We start from the raw sequence: 25,456 nt of genomic DNA, 5'->3' as shown, positions 1-25,456 counted from the left end.
GGGATGTCCTGACTTCTGCTTCCCGTCTCCCGTTTGTTTGAATGATGTTTCACGTGCTGCTGAGTTACTTTCCGCCCGCCAACGCACAGCAGGCGCCTGGCGAGTGACGTGTCTGGCTGGCATTCGGCTGGTCGAATGAAGGGAGGGGGGTGGGGGGCAACCCAATATTTATGTGTGCAAGGTCAGCACGATCTTATCTTTCTCTCTTCGGCTGTTGTAAATGACCGTGAACTAATGGCTAGGCAGTGCCGTATTTTTTTAAGCCGAGACACTAATTCGAAGACGACCCTTACCGTGAACGGATTATCCGGGTTTATTATTAGTATTATTTTTTTTACAGAATTTCAATTATCCGGGCATCGGCGGGTCCCAATTAACATGAATAATGGGGAGTTTACTATTTTTATCCATATGCTGCCAAGGCGCAGTAAGCCTCGGGAGATGTTACATCACATGACCTTGGCCTTAACCCAGCTGCACGCTGGTGTCTAAGAAGCTTGACAAGACCTTCCGGGCTTATAATCGCTAGTCCGTGAAATTCGGTAATCCGTGATTATCTTGGTCCCGACCATTACGAATTAACGAGGTTCTACTGTATTTCGTATTCACAAATTAACTTACAATCGGGAATTATTGAAAGTTTGTTGGCGGCACTGGGGGGAATAAAATTATCATCGCTGACGTCTACTGGCACACACGGATCACAGAATGACGGAGTTGTGATTAGGTTGAAGATTTGGTTTGACCTTATTACAATTTAACGCAGTTAATTGTGTGTACGTGTGTGTGGTGATTTATAAGTAATCATGTCAATGAAAAGTAGTTTTGTCTGGGAATATTTCACCGTTTATAGTGATCCGTCAAAAGCAACGTGTAATCAGAGGTACATGAAAGGCTCTAATCGGCTAAGAAGATCGGCAAGATCGGCAGCAGATGATCGGCATCGGCATGATCGGCAAAATAGGTGATCGGCCCAGCTCTACTTAAAATAATATTTTTATATAGTAATTTTAAGGGGGAGGAGGAAACTTAAATAAGTAAAAACAGTATTTTTACATGGTGTAATAAGTATTCACTTTATTTTCATTTTCTTGCTAATGTATTTCTTGTTCACTTAATAAGTTTTCATTATAAGGTTCCATTTAAAATGAAATAAAGAAAATTGAGATCACAGCCGAAGTTGTACATTTTCCTATAAATGCATTATGTAGGTATGCAAAACAAGGAAAAATTGATAAACACAAATAAAAAGTATCTTTAGTATTACACTACATGTCTATTCACCAAAATGTTGCCTGAAGTCCTGAGGCACTCAACAAATTTACACTAACTGTGTATCCCAAATGAAACTTGCATCTTAAATTCACTTGAAAGTACCTCGTGACAGCTTAACTGAAGAATGGAACTTTGTTTGTCAGCCATTGTAATTACACATACATATAAAACAAAACAACATAGAAAAACTTTCCATTACTAAATGCAATTACGTATTACAGGCAAATTAAAATTACTTTGTCCCATTATGTTCTGCAAAAAAGATGAATAAATATTTTATGCAAATTTGAACAGTTTTAAGCTGCTACTTATATGACAGGATGTCTTGTGGAGGTTTAAAATTGTGTGTACACCCAGTAGAACTTATGCTGCCGTTGGATGATTATGGTAAGAGCTGTTATTGTTATAATGTATGCACCAACTTGAGCCTGTTTTTCACCCTTGTGTTTACTCTTATAACCTATGCCTGCCTGTTTCTCTTGGTTTTATGCACGGAAGTATGAACAAACTTTTTCATCCATGTAATCCAAAAATATTAGTGTGATATTTCATATGGAAACACTTGTGTAACGTAGAGATTGCCATCATGTGTATACATGCACATCTGATGGCATAACCATAGAAGATATCCAAGTATCTAAGCTAAGGAAAAATAAAAAATAGGGATGGGGCAACCGAAACCAATATCCGCCGAATCCGCCGAATCCTAGGGATTCGAAGATTCGGCGGGTCTGATATAGGATTCGTCAAAGGATTCAGTTTTTTACTATTTACGGAAAAAAAATACAGTAAAACTCGCTTACGAGGTTCCGCATGGTAGGTTTTTCCGTATAAAGCGTTTAAATTGCCCGAGGTCTCATTATTTACGCCGTTAAAATTTTTTCAGAAACTTCCTGGCTCAAATAATGGTGCACGTAAATATGAAGAAAAGACAAATGAACAACAACATACGAAGAAATATGGATGATGTACCATAACTACAGTACAAACCCAATAGTTATTTTAAGATAATTACCATAATAAGAACTAAAGATTCTTTGTAGAATACCATAATTACTTCAGAAGCATGATAGCTACCATATTTGCACTATAGTTACCGTAACAACCGAGATGTATATTTACCGTGATAGTAATGTATTATTTATTTATGACATATTAAATTAAAGAACATTGTTTAAAAAAAAAAAAAGGATGTTAAACTTTGATATGTACGGTTGGCACATGTTGCTAAGAAATAATGCGATGTGAAAGAATGCAGTACTACTACGAAAAGTGAAAATGGTACTCGTGGATTTTAGGTTATGGCAGTCTCTTTTGTTTTTCAGTAATATCGGCCAAAAATTAACAAGCGTACTGTATCGGAAGTCGGCAGAAATGCCGATTCAACTAAATATTGGCAAAATCGGCTTCTTCAACACAGCTCTACATTTAATGACATGAGTAAACATATTTCAGACTTCAGGATATTGAAAAAGACTTTAATTTCCATGTAGGTTTATGTGTGTGTATGTTTTTTTTTTTTTGCAAGTGTAATTTGAATGAAGTAAAATGCTTTTATTTTTATTACTTTCAATTGATTAAACTTTAATGACCAGTTACAGATATTTATGGCACTAATTTAGAGGTTAAGCAATTTTACTAAAGCATTCCAGCCAAGCAGGTTGCCAGCGAGAGACGCTTCTCTTCTGCTGGAAACACTATCTCCAATCGTAGAGCTAATTTAACTCCTGAACGTGCAGAACAAATTATTGTTCTGCATGATAGATTAAAGAACGGAATTTAATAAGACTCTGTGAAAATCTCTCTCAGAATTATTGTGCTGAAAAGTGGAAATGCTGAAACAATGTGAATGTACTTTTCAAACAACATGATTTTTGGTGCTAAGTTTGTTGAAGCTCAGTAAGGACTCCAGAAAAATTGGCAAGGATGAAATTTTCCCAAAGATATGTTACATTTACACAAACATATACTGGGTTATGTTAGTTGGATGATATCAGTTACTAATGAACCAATGGAAACAGGTAAGATTCAATGGAAAAAAATGTTATTTTTTTCTAGTAGTCCAAAATGTAAACACACACTGTAAATAGTTACCCAAATTTAATAAGCCCACTTCATTTTAATACTTTATTCAAACATTATACTAAGTTTAAGATAAAAATAATTTCCCAAAAGTGTAACTGTACCACAAAAGCTCGAGCTCGGCTCAAAGTAAAATTCTTAGGCTCGCAGACCTCTAGCTTATTTATAGAAAAAATCCTAACCGCTAATCTGTACGAAAACTGAAATTTCTCAAAAAAAAAAAATTTTGTCTTTATATACACTTAGGCTATACCAGAAATGTACCAAACTACATGTGATAAAGTCAAGGGACTTTTAGTGCAAGCAGAATACATCTCACTTAACATTAGATATGTGGACATCATCTGTTAAAAGATTCGGGTTTGGGTTCGAGATTCGGCAATTCCAGTCGAGGATTTGAGCTAGGATTCGGATTCGAGGAAATCAGGATTCGCCCCATCCCTAATAAAAAATGTTTAAAGTAAACAGTTGTAGAACTTGCATACACAAGCAACAATCAAACTACATTGTATGTAGGCTAGCCAATTCTCAATAGTTCAATAGAAAAGAATTTTCCTCAGTAACAGCCATGATCACAACTTACACATTTATGTACCCCACTTTCAGATAAGAATCTAGGTTTTGACAGTGTGACATCTATGAAAGGTGATATGGGGAGTGATAAGAGTTTATTTTTCTCTCTTCTGCACCACCGCTCACCCTGGCAGCATGGCCAAATAGCCAGATGTCACTAGTATAAAAATCAGCTTGAGGGGAGAAGGCACATCATGTAAGACAGTCAGCAGCTTGCATTATCTGCATAAAATTCTCATCTTATACTTTAGAATATATGATATAATAATTTTCAGATGTGAAAAAAAAACATAAAACCCTATCTAAGAGAGTTAACAAAACTTCCCCATAAACTGCTACTAACCCCCCCCCCCCTTTTTATTTCCCCCTTCACCTTTCTTTCCTACTGCAAGTTGCTTCCAAGAATATTGGTAATTTTCATAAAGTCTTGGACAAAATATTCTACATGGCTACCTAATGTGGTTTTTTAACATTGTTTACAACGTGTTAACCAAGGGTGATTGCCGTAACATTCTTGTGGAAATATTTTATGAACCATGGATAGAAGCTCTTAAGCTGGATGTATAAAGGATCATTACAGCACTCCCCCAAACCATCTCCCACTGTTACAAGCCAACGTGGCCTGCTACAAGTACCATTCATCTCACAATTCACAGTGGTCAAAGATAATATGCTGCAGCAGAAGGCAAGTTCCGAGGGTTGTTGAGCACTGTTCGTCTTTTGCTCCAGGTAGTGTGCCACTCGTTCCCTGACAGTAGTTCAACAGTCGCCTCAGAAGGCAGGTTGTGATGGCTGGCTGCTACTACCACCTATCTTACTGCAAATTGACTGCTCTGGATGCTCAGAGCAGTTCCACAGCGGCCATGGAGAGGAAGCACAGCGACAGGAAGCAAGTGCCGAGAGTTGTGATGGCCGCTGCTACCGCCTGTCTCTCGCTGCTCTGACCCAGCAGCAGCTCGCAAGCGGCCCACGCTATGTGCCGCCCATCCAGCCAGAAGCAAGGCACCAAGTTCACCGCGGCCAGGCCGGCCGAGAACACCACCAGGTACTTGCAGAGCCGAGCCACGGCCTCCGGAACTCCCGGTGGCAAGGCGCGATGCAGGGGTACGTAATCGCCCACACGCACCGAGCGGTAGGCAGAGGCAGGAGACCCCAAGTAGAGGACGGGAGGGGAGGTACCTCTCTCCAGCCGCACCAGCCGCGTGACGTTGTCGAGCAGTGGGCGCAGGCAGTGCAGATCGGGTGGACAGTCGGCACCCAGCACGCACAGTCTGGGTGCGTTCTCCACCACCGTGCGCACGGGCAGGCACGAGTGTTGAGGCAGCTGGGGTGCACCCTCGTCCCGCTCCAGGTATTCAAAGCACAGGTGGTGTTCGCTGCCCGGCCCGCAGCACTCTATCCCGCCCCCAGCCAGCTGCTTCACTGCAACATGCAACAAATTAATACCAACATAGCTACTGATCTTATTGCAATTTCTTTCATTTTTCCTCATTTTCTTTTGAAAAGCATGCATTCGTACGTATGTTGTGGGCACTGACCTGGCACACTCTCGTCGTGCTTGCGAGCCAGCTCCGAGGACACGCAGTAGCCAGGGCTGGGGTCCCGCACTGCTCCCAGCATGCAGTAGTACCAGTCCTCCGTGTCACCGACCTCACACTGGTTGACTGCCACCACGCGGTCTCCCTCCCGCAGTCCCGTGGAGCCCTCCACCGGTGAACCCTGACAGCAGAGCCCACTGGCCTACATGTGGGGCGTTCTTATCCCTCAGCTAGCGAGAAGACGAAACGACAACACTCTAAACAATTCATCATCATGCTCTCAGACCAAGAAATTCAAAGGCAGAGAGCCTGCTCTTAAATTAGAACTACAAACAACAGAAGCTTTTCAGAATTCATCATGGTCAAAAATTTAATTTTGTACATACAGTAAAACCTCGCACAACAAACTCCTTTATAACGAAATTCTCGGTATAATGAAGCAACTGTTAAGTCCCGCCAAATCGCTATGTAATCCTATGTATTTATAATTTTGTACCTCTAAATAACGAAGCATTTTTTGGATGCAACGCCAAAAACACCCGCTACAGCAAAGGTAAAACAGAAAAAATCTTCAAAATATTTTTGGAGGATTGTCATAAATTTTCAAGTTTGCTTCGTAAATAAATTACGCTTTGGCAAGTAAACAATACTGCCGCCATCTTACAACTGATTGGCCATAGAAGTAAGAGTTACGGACGTACTGAAACGCACTTTGACTACCAACATAAGCTATCGTACTTCGATTAATCAATCTTCCAAACCGGCCTAGAAAATTTCATCACGTGAACAATTTACATCCTCGTTCTGTGAAAATGTGTGATCGTTTATCCGTGTTGTAATGAATGCCGATAAGCGATACAGATTCTGTGAAAGTGTTTCTTAATTAAAATCTGTAGGTTTAGAAAGTTGTTTTTGTTCCATGTTGTAGGGAGAAATAAGTTATTTAACCAGTTATGTATCTTGTTTAGAGGTTAAATTTTTCTGGGTTAAATTTGTTTGCTTGTAAATAGGTTATGGTTGGACAAATCTCGTGCGCTAATAAATGAGACTTAACTTTCAGTAATTTATTGTTAGTGTTCGTAAAATGGATAAAAAAAACGGAGAGCAATTTCTCTTAAAACGAAACTGGAAAATCTACACGCAGTATATCAGGGAGGTAAAAAAGCAGAAATAGCTAAAAGATTTGGCATTCCAAATTCAACGCTGTCAACAATTCTTTCCCAACAGCATTTTTACGTAATATACAATATACTTATGTACTGTAATCAAATCGGATTGGTTTGCTTAATCTTCATTTGCTCTGCTCGAGGACTCTGTAGCGTGTATTAAAAAGTAGGTAAGTACTTTGTGTATACTGTATCTATATACTGAGTACCTACTATTACTTCTGTCTTTTTTGGAAATAATGATGGCTACAGAAAAAAAACCTTTGTATCAAATCATTTGTTCGTTGGTTCACCTCATTATAAAGAAACTTTGCTATAACAAACACACATAATATCAGTCCCTTCAAGTTTGTTATACCGAGGTTTTACTGTATAAAGGTATACAACTGTAACAAACAGGCTTGAAATACATGAGATTTTATGAAATTAATAAAATCCATATTGATACTGTAAATGCTAAAAAAAACTGAAATAAGTTATAACTACAAATTACTTATTTTAATTATGCACTTTACTACTTATTCATATTCATTTATTGTTTCTTAGAGATGTTTTCTTCAACCATAATGAGTTAATTATTAAGGATTAAATCTGAGATGACAAATTAGTAAATGTTCAATGTAAAACAATTTAAAAATTTTTGAAACATATGTAAAACCTACTTTAACCCCTTTTATGAGTATGTACATGCAATCTGATTAGTAAAATTATGTAGAGATAACAATTTTAGCAATTTGCATTTAATAAGACTGGTGTTGAACATACTATTCTTAAAAAAATTATTCTTTATAACCACTAATCTGTCCAATAACATTAAGGAGTTAGTATCCTAAATTAATTTGCTTTTAAAATTTAGTTTTTTCACATAATTTAAAATTTATTCAATATATAACCATTTTTGATTGTTGTTAAAGTTTTTTTTTTACTGGACAAGTCCTTATTTCATGTTTTTTTTTGTGAACTTAAAGGCAAATTTTTATGTCAGTCCTATTATGTACTGACGTAATTTAATCATGTGTTATAGATTTTTGGGTTAGCCATTTGTATGTAGCCTTCATTTCCAAATACTTTGTCAGTATATCCTTCATTAAATCAGTAAAAATTAGTTTTTTTTTTTCACTGAATCAGACACCTGAGTTTTTCAGGGCTTTGGGAAAAAAAATTTTTTTTATTGATTTATGAGTGCTATTATAAAATAAAGTTTTTGAAGACAAAAGCTACATACAAAATGGTTAACCCTAACTGTATACCAAATGATTTAATGCTTTCAGTACACGTTAAGACTGACATAAAAATACGCTTTTAGGTACATAAAAAATTAAATAAGGACTTGTTCAATAGAAAAAAAAATCTTTTATAAACAATAAAATTTGGTTTTATTATGAATTCTTCTAAAATCATGTGCAAAAACACAAAATATTATAAGCGTAATAAGTTAGATTATTAAACTGAGCATCTCAACTTAGAAGCACATGATCACGTCAAAAAGTGGAATAACAAGCAACTCTGGTTTACTTCACGATCTATGACTAGAGACGCGGAAAATTCGCGGGTTCAACGACCGCCAGGACAGACTCCAATATCCTCTACACACTCGAGCAAATGCCAACTGTTCATCGGCTGCTGACTTGTGAGTCATCTCGACTGCGGGTGGCCTGTGATTCGTCACTTCTACGAGCGAGGGTCTCTAATTGGCCCTCAGTCCTCCAGATTAACAGTGAACCAATGACAGAAGCAGCACTAAGGTATAATTAGAGACCCGTGAATTTCGCGGATTCATTTCGTGTTATGCTAAAATGCAAATAATTATACCTTAGTGCTGCTTCTGCCATTGGTCCACTGTTAATCTGGAGGACTGAGGGCCAATCAGAGACCCTCACTCATAGAAGTGTCGAATCAACAGGCCACCCGGTCGAGACGACTCACAAGTCAGCAGCCGATGAACAGTTTGGCATTCGCCCGAGTGTGTAGAGGATATTGGAGTCTGTCCCGGAGGTCGTTGAATCCGCGAAATTCACGGGTCTCTTATCTGCGACACAGTGAGCGTCCTGGCGCGCGCGGTACCTGCTGAACGTGGCGCACGTACACCCCGCTGCCCGTGTCGTACAGCGGGTAGAGCAGCAGGGGCAGCAGGAGGAGCGCCAGGGCGGCGACCAGGGCCAGCACCACGTTGTGCCACACCCCGGCGCACGTGACACGCAGCTGGCGGCGCGGGGGCAGGGCCCGGAGCTGCTCGCCGCTCAGCTGCACGTACGCCACCGGGAACACCAGCACCAGCGCCACGCCCAGGCCCGCCACGTGCACGTCCTCCCTGCCGCGCATGCCACACATAGCCTCTCCCGACATCTCTCTAGCACACTCCAAACTGCTGCACTGAAATTAGGGCTGGGCCGATGCCGATCACCGATCACAATAATCGGCCGATTTTAACACATCGGCATCGGTACCAATCTGCAAATTATATACCGATCACCAAACGCCGATCATTACATACTAAATCCAAATTAATAAATACTGAATTAGCTTACAAATGCAAAATTGTACGTTTCAAATTTACTTACAAAATACGTAACTAAATAAGGTAGGCCTACAATCACGTATCAACAAAAACACGATTTTACAGTACAGTAGAACTTCGATGATACGTTCCTGTTTCATACATTTTCCCGTGTCATACGCCACTTAATTTTGGTCCCGCCGAAAGTAATATATTTACAATGGTTTATTTTCCCGGAACATTTAAACTAATAAAATATTTAATTTCCCGTTTCATACGGTTTTACGAAGCGGAAAAGCCCCCAAATTCACAAATGGTTTGGTTTTCTTCCTCTTTATTAACCGTTTAAATGCTTTTTGAAAAAGTCCATTGTTAAGCTCTTTGCAAACGTAAGAAAATAACTTTACTGCGCCATAGATATGGATAGCATCCGGATGAGTGTGCACTTTTCTAGTAGCATCTATGGTTAGCACCGAAGCGAGACTAGTGGCGCAAACTAGCAATGATTATGAAAACGGTGCATGCTCTTTACCAAGGCATGGATCTCATATTGACGTGACAACGTCTAATAAATCGATGAACGCTGGCTGCACGCACGAAAAAGTGTCCCACTACGGATGTGTCCTGTTTGCTCATTGTACGCATGCGTGGCATCTCTCTTCATGCTCATTGTACGCATGCGTGGCATCTCTCTTCCACTCGATTGGAACGACCATCGATTTGACTTTTCAATAATATTTTTGTCGTTTGAATTATTAATATTATGTAATTTAACGATTGTCCACCGATTTTCAGCACAATCGGTTCAGTTATTTAAATGTAATGTTGAATATCCAAATACGTTTTGAACCAACAATGGTGTTTTACAGTTACACATAATAATTCAAATTACACCCGGAATCTTTTGCACAATGTTTTAAAAAAAATATTGTAACACATCATAAATAAGTTTGGTGTATTTGGGATGCGTATTTGTTATAAAATCGAGTTAAAAAACGAAATAATATTATTCCCCTACCGTAACAAATTTTTTATAAATGTATATATAACATCTGAAGCTATTAATTATCGAATATGGCCTCGTGGGTGAATGATCAGCGGCGCAATCTTCTAATTATAAGGTTGTCGGTTCGAATCCCGGCAGGTGCGAAGTCTTTTTTGTACTTTTAAAAATAAATACGGCGCACGTAACATTTCAAAAGTAATAAATATATTTGAATAATGAATGCAAATAAAAGTAAATTTATTAATTAAATTGTACATTTCATTTCACTCCTTTGTATCCATACAAAATAGTGATAAATCAATAAAAATGATTCAATTTTATTCATAAAAGTATGCAGAGGTAGATTTTATCATACAAAAGATAGAAAAATTTTTAAAAAAAATTCTTTCTCAAAGAATATAATATTTTTAATGCCTAAATGGTTTGGTTGCAAAAACCTATTACGGCTCAGTCTCAGGCCGAATATGATATTTCCTTTTCTTCTGGATCAATCATTTCATCAATGTTTTGTTATGACGTCACGTTAAAAACTATCGTCCGTAAACCGACTTTACAGACAACCAATTTTTTGTGCATTCATTAATCTTTGAACTAATATACCTGTTTGTTATTGTTTCCTTACGATCTGATTGTTTTGTATTCTAAGTTTCTAAAGTTAAAATTTTATTGAAAATTGTTCTGTTGCATAAAGTTGTTTGTAAATATAAACGAACTTTTCTGATATTTTTTTTCTTTATTTTTAATTTATGCTTGGTGACTTATTGTCTATTTTAGTGATTCTTTAAAGCACTTATTTTCAAGACCTGTGAAAAGTGTCGTATGGGTACTTTGGTTTGTGGGGTGATAAGGTCTAGAAATAGTAGAAATAGGAAATACTTAGTTTACATTATATTATTGCTCATTTTTAAAAACCAATGAACAAATGGTCTTCTGTCAGAAGAGTTAAATAAATGGTAAGTTATCATAAGGTAACTTTTTCATTAATTTTTTTTTTAGATTTTTATTATTAACATCAAACAAGCTATATAATTCTTGATTTGTCTGATCAGTGATAGGCAATGATCGGCGCCGGTCATCGGCAGAAATGATCGGTATCGGAATGCTCTGCAAATTTAGCGATCGGCCCAGCCCTAATTGAAATAATCAAAAAATAAAATAGAAAATGCTGTTGAGAGAAATTACATTGTACTGAGGTACTCCTTGTGTCAACTATGAAATATCTTCAGAAATTGAGTGTTTGGTATTCAAATGTAAAAACTGAAGCTTAAGAAAAGAGAGTTCAGATTCTGAACAAACACTGAATCCCTGATTAAATCATATGAAGATGTCAAGATGTTTCAACTAAATTTCAAAATTCAGGATGCAAAAATGTTGCCTGTGGCAAGAAAACATGTTCATCAGATTATTTTGATTGAATATTTTTTTCTTTCAATATGTAACGGTTCGTTACTTACAAAATAAAAAGATTTAAAACGTTGATTGTAGTTTTTGTTTTATTCTTTCCAATTAGGATGCACCGAAAAATCCAGAACACTTTCAATGTTTCATTCACTTGTTTCACACATATATCTGCCGTCGAAAACTGCCCTCAGTTCGCTTGATGAGATTTAATAATAAAATAATGTCGATTAAATCCTTCAGTAATGTTTAACTGCAAGTACAAGAAGAATGGTGCGACCTCTAACAGGGCCGCACCCAACGAAAAACAGCGAGCCGCCGAAACGCGGCCTCGCCTGGCAGCGATCGACAGACGACTGGTGATCTCATGAACTCGTCTCCTCCACGCAGGGAGTAGACGTCACATGACCTCACCGACCAATCACACGCACGCTTCTTTCACGCTACAGATATCAGCCAATTACAGAACAAGTTACAACACATGAAAAAATCTTTTACATACAGAACACTGGGCTTCCCCTGATCGGTCTCTTTTCAATTTCACATCGAAATCGGGGACTTCCATTTTCGTTCTCTCTCCCACACCGTGAGAGAGCAGTTATCACTCGGTTCCCATGCAGGGGGGGAGTTACCGTCTTTATCTCGGTTGGCGGGGAAGCACTGTTCCTTTCTCCCTCCCACCTACAGGCCTCTCATGCCTCTCTTTCTAACCATAACACCAGCCCAGACACAGTCCCATGATTTATAATTATATTACAATACGTTAATAAAATTTAAGAACAGCAATCATAATAAAAATTACTTTACAACATTAAAATCATTTAGAAATAACCTGAAAAAGTAGGCCTAAACAGGTAAAAATCTACTACAACGGCTCATTTGTGAGTAATTTCATAAAAAATAGTAATGATTAAAAACGTCTGTTAAAATACAAAATACCTTCTTAAAACACATAGCAAGCGAAAATAACATATATTAATAGCCATAGCGTCTGATTATATTGTCTCATAACATACACACCACTCTAAAAACATTGACCTATACAGAAAAGAAGTTTAAAAGAAAATTATTTAATTCGGAGGGCAGGGTTCTGTAATGCTACAAATACTTGCTAAAAATAAAAAAATAATTCAGCAATTCTTTGCATCTTAAATAATACTGCATGGTTATTTACACAGATAAATTGCCAGTCGAGGAATAAGATGCAGGGGCAGATCAAAGGCCAGGCAAGCCGACTACGACTAGCAGGACTCCGCACCAGCCCTTTTATTACAGATGCACATTTAGCATCAAAATTTATTAAGATAAATTAGCAAAACCATTTTCACAATTTAAGTTCCAGTTTGGCTTAAAAACATTGTCAGAAAGAGTTTATTTTTTAATATTTTTTTATCTGGGAACTATTACCTACATACACACCAGGGCTGCCACTGGAGCAATGTAAACCTTCAATAAGTTCTGTCAACTGTATTCTAAAAAATTAATTGCTCACGATCATATTCCAGTTCTATAAAATGGAACACTGCTATAAAAAACTCAAGAGATTAAAAAAAAAATTATGAAATGTGTCTGCATTGTGGGAGTGATTAAAAGTCAAACAACAATTTTGTCTAATGCTAAAGGTTGTATATGTTCAGTGGAAACGTTAAAATTATTACTTAGTCCTGGTTTACTTATTGTGCAGTTAAATAGAGTAGTTCCACGCAGCAAGTTCTGCATCAGTGTATCCTCCTCCCGAACACCACTTATCTGGCAACCCTACGAGCGAGATGGTTGAAGCGCACGGCAGCGTGCGAGGACTACCAACCTGACGGCAGCGATGGCATGGCCCAACTCGTGCACCGCGCTGCAAGTGATGAGTGTCAGCGAGTAGTAGGAGAAATCACTCATGGGCAGGTTCACGCCAGGGATCTGGAACACAAGTCACCAGCCACTTTTCACAGCAACGTGAAGGAAGTAGAGGTATTGAAAACATTCAAAAATCAATAATTGCAAGGTGTAACTTGCATTTTACAGCAATAATTACAATAGCAGCAATATGCTACTTGCCAGGACAATCAAAATCCTAATGTCGTAGTAAATCACTCAATTATAGCTGTCTATGCAAGATGGTTTCTGATGTGGCTGCCGATCATTTATTTCAATTTACTAGTTACACAAATTAAATGATAAGCACTGTTAAATTACAATAAATTAACAACTTTTTATACTGTTAACTAAGTTGCTAGCTCTTACAATAGCAATGTCTAGGAAAGCTAATAAATTATCTCAAAACTGATAAAAACTATTTTATTTTATAAAGAATAGCATGTAGCACTGTAATACTACGGTATTATCAGACTAACTGAAACTGTTTATTATTGTTTTACGTTCGAGGTTAATACCGCTTCCCGATACTTTCGGCAGTGTTTTGTTTTGTTCCACGCATGGCGGCGCACGCATCTCGTGCTGTGTCGTCATGACAACTGCTAAAATAAATAATCGCGCGGCGTTCGGAACAGCTTTAACGAGCCTATGCTTGATTGATATTGACATTTCATTGGCTTCATTAAAAAGGACGCTAACGTGTCGCGGCCGTGATTGGCCCTTTTCAATTAACAATTTAATTTCGGCAAGAGAGAAGAAAAAGAGTGGAAAATGACGCCATTTAGTGCGTGTGGTAGTGTATTCCCTCTGGGAATATTTTGTTCATGGCGATGCTAATTTCGGCGTTATTGATCTGGAAATTACGTCAAAATACTGGGCAATATTAATTGACGCCCTGTAATTGAATGCAGAATAATCGCATTCAATTCACGTGAGTGACGAAGTATTTTACGAACGACATTAAGCATCTATAGTTAAGGTATGGTCTGCATCATCGCTATATAATAAAATTGACGTAAATTTTACCGTCAACGTAAACGAACTGTAATTTTATAAACTTTGGATTATTATCAAATTAGTAGAACATTGACTTTCGGCGATTAACAGCAAATTTACTCACATTAGCACAAACTATATGTACACAAGTCCAGAAGTCTTTTGGTTAGGCGTTTCATGCTCGAGCAAGCCGGAGCAAAACCCCAAAACTTTTACTCAGTGAACAATTTCAGGAACTTTATTTATTTTGTATTTTATTCAAGAGTCAGGTTATCTACGACATCCCATAGACTTTATTTAATATTTGTTTGTTTGGTTATTATTTCCATGACTCGAGGTTTCTCATTATGATTAAAACAATAAAATAAGTTTTTTTGTGTTATTTTGTTTTTAATTATTGATGACCTCTGGCGCCCTTGTATTAAGTCCTGGAATAACGTTCTGAGTAATAAAAAATGGAAAATCTTAGTTTCATCACGTACACGTTTGTGTACAGAAGGGAATAAGAGATACAACATATTTTTCTGGCGCCCAACGTGGGGCCGATAGTGTGCATATTTGTATTGTGTTCTTATGTTGTAAGTTATAAGTAAATATGGAAACTAGGGGAAGGAGTAGACGTGTCAGTCAGGACAGCTCCAGGGACAGCAGTGTGGAGTCTACACACTCTGTAGATGTGTCTGTTCCCACATCACCTAGCCAAGTACCTAACACAGATTTTGTTACCCCAGTAACACAGGCTGGAGCGGCTAGAGTGGATGTGACACAACCCCAAGCTACCACCACACCACACACACACTTACCTGCATTGCCAGCTGCAGTAAGTAATGAAACAAGTGCTAGCTTGCTCATCATGCTGCAGAGCATGTGGCAGGAGGTGAAAGCTAACCACAAACAACAACAAGCTAGTTTAGAAAAACAGAGTGCTAAGTTAGAGGAGAGTCTCCAGGGCACTAGTGCTAGGTTGGAGGAGAATCTTCGACAGCAATTAGACAAACAACAAGAGGAACAAAATGCTAGATTGGAGGAAGGTCTCAGGGACACTAAGGAGTCTATTAACAGCACCCTTCAAAAGGAAATGAGTGAAGTTAAGAGTAGTGTGTCTGCTATTTCTGTACGGTTGGCCGAACACGAGAACTACACTGAGACACAGTTGCAGCTAATACAACAACAATGTAGTAGCACAACAACTAGGTTAGCAGCAGAGTTGACTACCCAGACCAGCCAGCTGAATGACAGGTTAAACCAATTAGCTGAGCAAGCTGCTCAGAACAGCTGTGGTCTGGAACACATACAGTCTACATGCCAGACCATGATTGAAACTGTAGTAATCAATCACACCACGGACATGAGGGAGCAGGTGGACACACTAGTGAAAAGGCAGACCGAGTTTTCACTTGACATAGAGCAGCAGGTAGGCAAGCTACAAGAGAAGGTATTGCAGTTGAGGGTAGACAATCTTACTCGCACATCCAGTCACCATGTAGCATTGGCCCCAGCCCTGAACACCCATGCCAATGAAATCCTCAGTAGCTGTGATTCCCCGCAGATTGAGCAACCTGAGATCCCAATCACACGCTCCAACCCAGCTAACACACACACCACATTGGACCCAGTTGCAGTGATGCACCACCCGGCACGCCAATGGTCAGAGGCGATGCCTAGGTTCTCTGCCCATGAAGGAGAGAATCCAATGAGATTCCTTCGACGTTTCGAGGAATACGCTGACATGTTCAGGCTAAGTGATACTGAACGCCTGAAATGCATGGCAACTGCACTGAGGGACCATGCGTATTACTGGTGGGAGGTATTACAAAGTACCATCACTTCCTACCAAGAATTCAAAAGCCATTTCAAACAGCAGTTTTGGAATGTGAAAATACAGGGAACATTGAGAGCACGTCTGCATACCGAGCGGTATGATAGCAAGAAGAACCGAACTCTGGAAACACACTTGTCTCAAATGTTCGAGAGGACGCGCTACCTCGAACCAGAGATGGGTGATATTGAGTTCATGGCGATGGTGACCTCCCAGCTACCCATCAAGTACCAAGTACATTTGACAGGGCGCAGCTTCCACAATATCACAGAGTTCCGCGAACAGGTCCTCGCTTTCGACCGGCTGGAGCGGCTGTCCAGGAACAACAATAGTGAGGTGGAGAAAGACCTCAAGCCTACACATCAGAAGGCAGCACCACTCTACACACCCTGGCAGCGTGGTAACGACGGCGGCAAGGCCAACGTCCACTGCACGTCATGGCAGCCTGCGAAACAGTACCGGACAGGGAAGTGGAAGACCAGGAGGGAATTCCAACCTCAACATCAAGGAAACCGCCAGCCGAAGAAACCCTACACCCACAACCAAAACCAGTGGTGGGGAAAGCAGTACCGTCCTGAAGATCCAAATGGAAGGCCACCCAGGTGGGAGTACAGGAGTTACTCTAACCGTCAGCCGCCCAACAATATGCAACAGCATATGTTGCATCCCCCCGTAGCAGACACCGCTCCTGTGAATCAATCACCAGCGAGTTTCTCTACACTCAACCATCCTCCAACCACATCGTATCCCATGCAGCGAGGATATTTTGCTCGGCAGCAACCGATCCCACCCAACTGCACTGGAACGCAGCCTCAGCCGACTGCGAGTTGCAGCTACACTCAAGCTGTAATTGAGGAGCATCAAAATAATTATGCTCAGTAAGGTTGTAGGTATTACCATCAACCTTATACCCGAAAGAGACACACCTGAACATGACATGGAGGGGCTAACAACAGAGAAGGAGTAGAGGAAGAAATCGAAGAACTGGTACGAGATAAATTAACAAGAGAAGCCGACCTTAGGAAGAAAAGGAAGCCAGCATCCAGGATCAGTAAATTCACTGTAGGAGACTTAGTTCTACGCCGTACAGCACCAACTAGTAACAAGTGGGCACATCTAGCGAAGAAGCTATTTTTATTGTACTCAGGTCCCTACAAAGTAGTAGCTGTGGAGAAATGTAACTGCTACACTCTACAGGACCCTGATACAGGAAAAATTGTAGGGAATTACAATTTGAGTCAGCTTAGGCCTTACAAAACACCTGTGGTGGATTAGAACACCAAATATGTACCATTATTACTTGTGTTATGCTAAAAAACCATTGTATTGTTTATGTTACTAAGGAAATTTAATTATATATATCCTCGTAAGTTGATAGAGGTAATCCAGGTGTATAGGTACCTCATTGCTTCGATATGGTAATTTATATTCGAAGAATTAGGGTGTTTGTCAGTTGATGATTTTATTCCAACTGATATTTGTGCTTGGAGCATATGTGTTGCCTGAGCGTTGGTTTGGTACATTGTCCTAGAGGGACATACCAAATATGTACTGTGTGTACAGTTACTGTGTTGAGACACAGTTATTATCACCCTATTAGTCGAGTTCGACCGTATTAGCAATGGATATACACGTGAGGTTTAAATAAAATTTGGCATAAGATGTGTACAAACACTATGTGACATATTACAATGTATAACAAATGCAACACACAACTAAATACTACATATAATTAATGGCCTAAAGATTAGTTGACTAATATCCTACTAAATGAACACACTTGTTGGTATGAGTACTTACAGTTTGATCCAGGCTACTGCCTTGCCCCTACCTATGCTTCTTCATCGTCTAGTAGTTAATGATGCACTTTAATTGGGTTCCCACAGGACACCCGAAACTATAAGTGGATATCAACTTCATCCACACTCTTATGAATAGGATGTAAAAACACTCCACTTTATATTGAGAAAAGAAGAAATGAAAGATAAAGAATTTTAAAGATTGTCTTTAATGAACAGCTTTAAAAACATAAACACTATACACTAGCACTCAATCAATAATATTTATCTTGAGGTTATTGTCATTATTTCATAGCTGAGAAGCAAATAATGTCTCTTCTTGTAAATAAGTGTAGCTATGGTATAAAATGTGATGAAGGAAAATATTCATATATGATGGATGAAAAGCACAATAAATATGCTAATATGTTATTGGAAGCCCAATATTATTGACAAATCTCAATTAAGAAATTGAATGTAATTATTTACTAGGTGAGGATATTATGTTGATAACATCCATAAAATATATTTTATTTATTCATCACCTACTACAAAGGTAAACAATAACCTGTTGTTGTTATTGAAAAGCACTATGCAATGTTATTGTTGCAAATACTGTTTATTTATGCATTACCTTATTATTTAACAGAGTTATTATGTGTTCAATTAATGTTTATATTTATTATTAAGTTGTTATGAATTATTAATTTTATGAGTTTGAGGAATCTCGAGTCATTTAATTTATGTTAGAGTAGGGGAGCAAGAGAAGAAGAGGGGTTAGTGATAGCATGAGGCACGATCACAGGACGCTGTATATTCATATCGCGCAAGTGATAAGAACTGTTATAGGACGTGTGATTAACGTGTGTGTGTCTTCTGATTGCCGACGAACTGAACGAGTTTTGTTGCGGTCCCCTTCGACACCGTCTGCAGCAGTAGATGCAGCTGCAGCAGCAGCAGCAGCAGCAGCAGTAGTCCAAGGCACATGTAGAGTCATGTGTTGGACATTTGACTCAGCAGCTCGTACCAGTTGGTACGACCCCAGCGAACACGCCGCAGACCCGGTGGGTCCGCATCAGCACGACACCACGGCATCCATCGTGATGTCATTGGTGACATCAGGTGATGCGATCATCGATGAACAGCACACTGGTCCAGCAGTCTTCACGACGTCGATCGCCTACAACAGTGTATTGTTGGCTGAACCGCCATCCCAGCACTGTGGTTTACACCGCAGTCGACCTCTCTGCTCAGCTGTCACTTACCATGTATGGAGATTGGTGAGCTGTCTTCTACATCCTTGCTTCGCCTAATCAGGTAACTGATATTCCACAACATGTAGACAGATCATGTTTACAAACAACAGTGCGACTGTCCAGCCTACGAAGAGTAGTGTCGTTTGGCAAGAGAATAACGTTTTTCAACTTTCATCGCAATGTTGCCAACTTGTGAAGTAACCAGTTCCAGTTATTTGTTTTAACGATCTAAATTGAATTTAACTTTTTGGACAGTGAAATATAAATTTATATCGGGAGCGGCACTGTAATACTACGGTATTATCAGACTAACTGAAACTGTTTATTATTGTTTTACGTTCGAGGTTAATACCGCTTCCCGATACTTTCGGCAGTGTTTTGTTTTGTTCCACGCATGGCGGCGCACGCATCTCGTGCTGTGTCGTCATGACAACTGCTAAAATAAATAATCGCGCGGCGTTCGGAACAGCTTTAACGAGCCTATGCTTGATTGATATTGACATTTCATTGGCTTCATTAAAAAGGACGCTAACGTGTCGCGGCCGTGATTGGCCCTTTTCAATTAACAATTTAATTTCGGCAAGAGAGAAGAAAAAGAGTGGAAAATGACGCCATTTAGTGCGTGTGGTAGTGTATTCCCTCTGGGAATATTTTGTTCATGGCGATGCTAATTTCGGCGTTATTGATCTGGAAATTACGTCAAAATACTGGGCAATATTAATTGACGCCCTGTAATTGAATGCAGAATAATCGCATTCAATTCACGTGAGTGACGAAGTATTTTACGAACGACATTAAGCATCTATAGTTAAGGTATGGTCTGCATCATCGCTATATAATAAAATTGACGTAAATTTTACCGTCAACGTAAACGAACTGTAATTTTATAAACTTTGGATTATTATCAAATTAGTAGAACATTGACTTTCGGCGATTAACGGCAAATTTACTCACATTAGCACAAACTATATGTACACAAGTCCAGAAGTCTTTTGGTTAGGCGTTTCATGCTCGAGCAAGCCGGAGCAAAACCCCAAAACTTTTACTCAGTGAACAATTTCAGGAACTTTATTTATTTTGTATTTTATTCAAGAGTCAGGTTATCTACGACATCCCATAGACTTTATTTAATATTTGTTTGTTTGGTTATTATTTCCATGACTCGAGGTTTCTCATTATGATTAAAACAATAAAATAAGTTTTTTTGTGTTATTTTGTTTTTAATTATTGATGACCTCTGGCGCCCTTGTATTAAGTCCTGGAATAACGTTCTGAGTAATAAAAAATGGAAAATCTTAGTTTCATCACGTACACGTTTGTGTACAGCACTCATTCTTAAATATTCATTTAATTATTTTTTCATGAAGTGCAATGTTTTTAAAGTTAAAATGTTTTATCACTTTAAAATTAAGAACATGATAAAATTAAACATTTTTTTATTAATTGGTTCTGTGGTATATTATGCGCTGCCAGGTTGGCAACGTACGTCCGGACACAGTTCCGGGATGGAGGCTGGTGGCACACGGGCAAACAAAGGCTGGTGTGTAGTTTGTACATTGTAAGCCCAAAGTTACTACATTGGCGACAAGACAGGATTGGTTTCTTTGCGTGCATTACGGCTCGTGTAATGTTCAGAAAGAATGTTGGGGTTTAAAGTTGAAAGTTTTACGCCCGGCGAGGACATGTGGGACTCGTATGTCGAAAGGCTGGAACAGCTTTTCATCACAAACGGCGTGGGAGACAAGCCAGAGGATCAAGTTAAACAACGTGCAATCCTTATTTCATCTCTAGCGAAGCAAGCAAAACAAAAATTGTTTTTTTTACAGCTTCTCAGCACACATAATTTCTTCTTAAAATGGCACCAAATTTTTTTTTTAATTGCTTGCAGATAATAAAGTTTATTCTACTTCCACACCTAAAGGCCCAGACACAATCAACATAGTACTACACAGGGCTAGTTATAACGTTAAGCACTTGCACAACACAAAACTTTAACAGTGACCTGGTTACAATAAACATAACACACAAACTTAACCCCATTCCTGTGTTTATTTTGGTTGTTTTAGCCTTTTTAAAATTAATGATGCTGTAGTGGAAGTGCGTAATTATAATGAAAAAATTAGTATTAACAAAAAAAATCAATACAACATAACACAAGAATGAATAATTAAATGCAGAAATAAAATCATGCTCCTTCGGAATTTGGACCATGATTTTTATAGATGAGTTCCGTCATCAAAATATAATTTAAAAAAATGTTATTCTCAATTTAGTCAACAACATATTTAATTATTTATTGAATAAAGTTTCTTAATTACAACATAATAGGATGTTCAGAGCTTCTGATATTATGGTGTTAGCAATAACGTAGTATAACGCGAGAGTTAAACCTAGAGTGATCTCTACTTAAACATTTACACAAGCTCTATATTAGTATATAACAATGTCTTATTGCAGCTAGTCATATGTAGTTACATGGCGTTCAACTGTCATGTATTACACTGTGTTGTGCTTTGTGAAAAGCTTATGTTGATTGTGGCCGGGTCTTAAGAAAAAGAGGCCTCATGTCTTATATGAAGGTACAAATTTAGTTTTAAATTTTAATTCCTGAAAAACGGAACCCACCATAAACTACAGAATTGCTCATGTCCAAAAGTCAAGTGAAGTTTGAATCAATATTTGCCACATATACAAGTTGCAACATTGATATGATTTTTTGTGACCCTCCATTACAGTACAGTGTAAATAGAATGCTGCCACTATGTTTAAAAAATTTCAAAACCAAGAAGTCTGCTGTGGTTGGGTGTTAAACAGAGTCTATGGTTAAATTATAAAATATTCAAAACTAGCTCCAATGCATTAAAATACTCAGCACTATTCCAGCCTTACTGGGCAAGTTAACAGGAAAAATGAAGAAGTATTATTAATAAGACAATGCAACACAATCAGAGGTGTTGACTGTGCGACTGAAGTCTGTGCTATTTAAATGGTAAAAATATAGTTTAAAAAACTAAAGAAACATGCTTTTAAAGATTATCAAACTAAAAAGTTAAAAATAATTTTAAAATTTAATTTATGACAATAGTATATAAGCAATACTAGTATAAATGAGAAAAAAAACTTGAGGCACTTTGTGCCATATTTTTTGTATATTAAGCGCCCCATGCTTTTTTCTCATTCATACTAGTATTGCTTATATACTATTGTCATAAATTAAATTTTAAAATTATTTTTAACTTTTTAGTTTGATAATCTTTAAAAGCATGTTTCTTTAGTTTTTTAAACTATATTTATTTTTAACTTTTTAGTTTGATATTCTTTAAAAGCATGTTTTTTTAGTTTTTTAAACTATATTTATGTATAATTATCTTAGGGAAATGAGTTACCGACACTACCTATTACCATCTGAGATAACTATTTGAAGTTGCAACGTCACAAAGAAATAGTAAAGTCTCTCCGAATCATTTACAGTTAGATGTATGGATATAATCTTAGAATTTACCAGAAAAAAAAACATTATTTTTTTCGGCGTGGCCGGGAGTAGAACCCACAATCGCTGACTACGAAAGCTGACGTCTCAGAACTCGCGCGTTAGACCACTCGGCTAACGAACGTGATGAAATTGTTGGGACATTTTACAGTCATGAGCCACTCACTCTTAGTCGAAAGAGTTACAGACGGACAGAAAGAGTTACAGACGGACAGACAAACATACAGGTGAAGCTAATATAAAGCATGTAAAAAGAGCCCTTAAGCTACACACATGAGTGTTTATTTTCTCAAAATAGAAGACTTAAAGAAACCGAATGGGACTTGTAAATATTTAATATTTATGTAGTGGCAATCATTCCACAGTATTAGCCTCATATATGTAAGACTGAACAAGCAGTAAAACATACAAGATGGCAATGAAAGACTGACCAACACAGCTCGGTTCTCCACAAAGGCTACAATCTTAGCACAGACGGGAGGAGCTGCAATACCATTGGTTCGAGCACGACCGAGGAATGGCGGCCGCCCGGGTCCACGTTGCGGTGCCAGATGTCGAACGTGGCCTTGACGACGAGGTAGACGGCAGCAGGGGCCAGCCCCAGAGAGCACCAAGAGCCGACCGTGAACCAGCAGTGGAGCAGGCGTGGCCGCCAGGAGCCGCACTTCTGCAAGAAGCGGTTGCATGCCGTCGAGAACCAAGTGATGCGCAGTGGCTGCACGCTGAGCCCCGTGTTCTGCAGGAAGTACGTGTAGGGATGGTGCGAGCAAGTCTGCAATAAAAAACACTCGCCTACAATCTGGACACCAGAAGGAATGCTACAAGTGTGAGTTACATCAACGGATGAGAATAATAAGGCTCGCGTTTTTGTCACAAATTAACTATAAAAGAGGAACTATGCATCAATATTGTGCATGAACTATGTTTTAGCTGGAAATGAGATTTTTAAATTGTTTTGCAGTAGAAATTTTTTAATGGGTGGTATAAAGGGCACAAGTCTCATGACAAAGTAGTTGACTGGTGTCCTTTATATCACCCAATAAAGAACAGGAAATGTCTTATACTGAGTAGTCTACAACTCAGCACACCAATAAAGCCGTTCACGTTCAGATTTTTGTGGGTAGATCCTGGCTGTTGACTTTTCTGCTAAGTAGCATTACTTCACTGTCTGTGTTTTGAGCCGACCTTGGTTTCGTTGTGCTCGCTTCCGCACCATTTCCTCTCCCTCACACTCTTCCCTCCAAGTCCAATCGATACCCCCTCTGCCTCTCTTCCCCTTCTTTCCTTCCTCTCCCTTTTCCCTGCCAAGGCTTCCAGTCATTTCAAAGTAATTCTCCCTTCCTCGCAATTCCACGTCCTTATCAATAGTTCATGTTCATTCTTGCGGTCTTTCCCCTTTGCACAAGAGACATAAATGGATGCTATCACTGCAACGTCAGAGACTCTCCCGATTCCGCCAGAGATTGAACACTGGACCTGCTCATCGTTTTGTCGCGCGTCTGCACAGTTGCACTAGGAATGAAAAACGCCCGCCAAACTTCTCGTTGCACATCAGTTGAGCAGCTCAACAAAAGTACAATGTGGGTTAAGGCCATGATCGCAACTGTGAAGAGGTCAACCCTAGAACTTTAAAAGCAAAGAGAACTAAAAGCTTTAGTATCTATTTGTCTATATTAATTTCTGTTATGAGGACAAAATGAAATTAACTCAACTTGTCCATACTTTGTAACTAAATTTTGCTAACTATTCTAGCAAGAAAGCTTCTTACATATATTTTTTTTATGTTGAGAGAAATCCTATTGCTATGTTTATTTATTGTATCTAAAGATCAAGCTATGATTATAATTGTGTAGCTAATTTGTGTCTCAACTCCTGTAACAGGAATCAACATTTTTGGAGTGTCTCGACTGAAAGGGACACAGATAATTCTTGTTAAAGATGGCTCCATGTCTAAAGTCTGCAAATATCCAATGTTTGCTCCGAGTTTATTGTTTCTTTCAAATTTCATTTCAGTAGTGTTTTCTGTTTTCTTGGGTTAGGTACATTTCACATATACCTAGTGAATTTATTGAAGAAGACAAACACATATCTGAATTTTTTTTAACAGAGCAGCCTATTAAAACTGCTTAATACCATTCTACTGTATACTAATTTTTCTTTGGTATTCCTCTATAATGACGTTTAGATGTCTGGCACGGCCATGGTCCTGCATGCTGGGTTTAAGACTTTTCAGATTAAATAGTATACATAACTAAAACGTTTTAATAAAAGATTAAAAATATAAATATTGATAACTAACCTTAAATAATAAGTCCATAAAGAAAAGTGCAGAATGCAATAAGCACACTATTGCCAATAAACTGATAAGGTCCATCTTGGATTTCAAAATTTTGAGGTTACTGTGAACCAGACAGTAACAATAGCTTGGTATTGAAATGTTTTCAACAATACTTTACAGTCATAAAAACGTTTACTGTGAGTCTTAGTATAACAAACAATAAATGCACACGATTTCTTACTTTAATAACCCCAACAACGTCTAGATTCTAGATAAAAATTCTTAAAATCAAAAGTGCACCCTACACAGTAAAATAATACTAACAATTATTGACACTATATAATAATTATTTAACCCATATTCGGTTTAAAGTAAAATAAAACTATTTTGGATTTAATGTTTGATAGCTTATCTATTTTCTTTTACAATTTTGTACAG

At 38.4% G+C, this 25,456-nt stretch overlaps 1 protein-coding gene across 3 annotated transcripts; it reads right to left on the bottom strand.

Annotated features, from left to right (window-relative positions):
• Positions 1-1,049: 1,049 nt before the first annotated feature.
• LOC134542356 (membrane-bound transcription factor site-2 protease) lies at positions 1,050-25,456 on the bottom strand. 3 transcript variants are annotated; one of them, XM_063386524.1, is made up of 7 exons: positions 25,260-25,432; positions 25,040-25,139; positions 23,234-23,512; positions 13,343-13,446; positions 8,699-8,945; positions 5,469-5,649; positions 1,050-5,352 (listed from the first exon to the last, which is right to left on the bottom strand). In XM_063386524.1, exons 2-7 carry the CDS (start codon positions 25,112-25,114, stop codon positions 4,772-4,774), a joined length of 1,467 nt encoding a protein of 488 aa, XP_063242594.1. In that variant the 5' UTR covers positions 25,115-25,139; positions 25,260-25,432; the 3' UTR covers positions 1,050-4,771. The 3 variants fall into 3 exon arrangements, with proteins under 3 accessions (XP_063242594.1, XP_063242596.1, XP_063242597.1); XM_063386526.1 differs by having other exon boundaries at positions 25,343-25,425; XM_063386527.1 differs by having other exon boundaries at positions 23,234-23,407; positions 25,040-25,456.

The sequence above is a fragment of the Bacillus rossius genome (assembly GCF_032445375.1).
Source record: "Bacillus rossius redtenbacheri isolate Brsri chromosome 4 unlocalized genomic scaffold, Brsri_v3 Brsri_v3_scf4_2, whole genome shotgun sequence".
Classification (NCBI taxonomy): Eukaryota; Metazoa; Arthropoda; class Insecta; order Phasmatodea; family Bacillidae; genus Bacillus; species Bacillus rossius.
This window is presented reverse-complemented; position numbering and strand designations above follow the sequence as displayed.

Excerpts from the sequence above, each read along its gene's own strand:
- LOC134542356 (XM_063386524.1), bottom strand. The coding sequence starts at position 25,114 with ATGGACCTTATCAGTTTATTGGCAATAGTGTGCTTATTGCATTCTGCA. Across the intron at positions 23,513-25,039 it reads TTATGGACTTATTATTTAAG|ACTTGCTCGCACCATCCCTA; the intron begins GTTAGTTATCAA and ends TTTTTATTGCAG. Across the intron at positions 5,650-8,698 it reads ACGTGCGCCACGTTCAGCAG|GGTTCACCGGTGGAGGGCTC; the intron begins GTACCGCGCGCG and ends CTCTGCTGTCAG.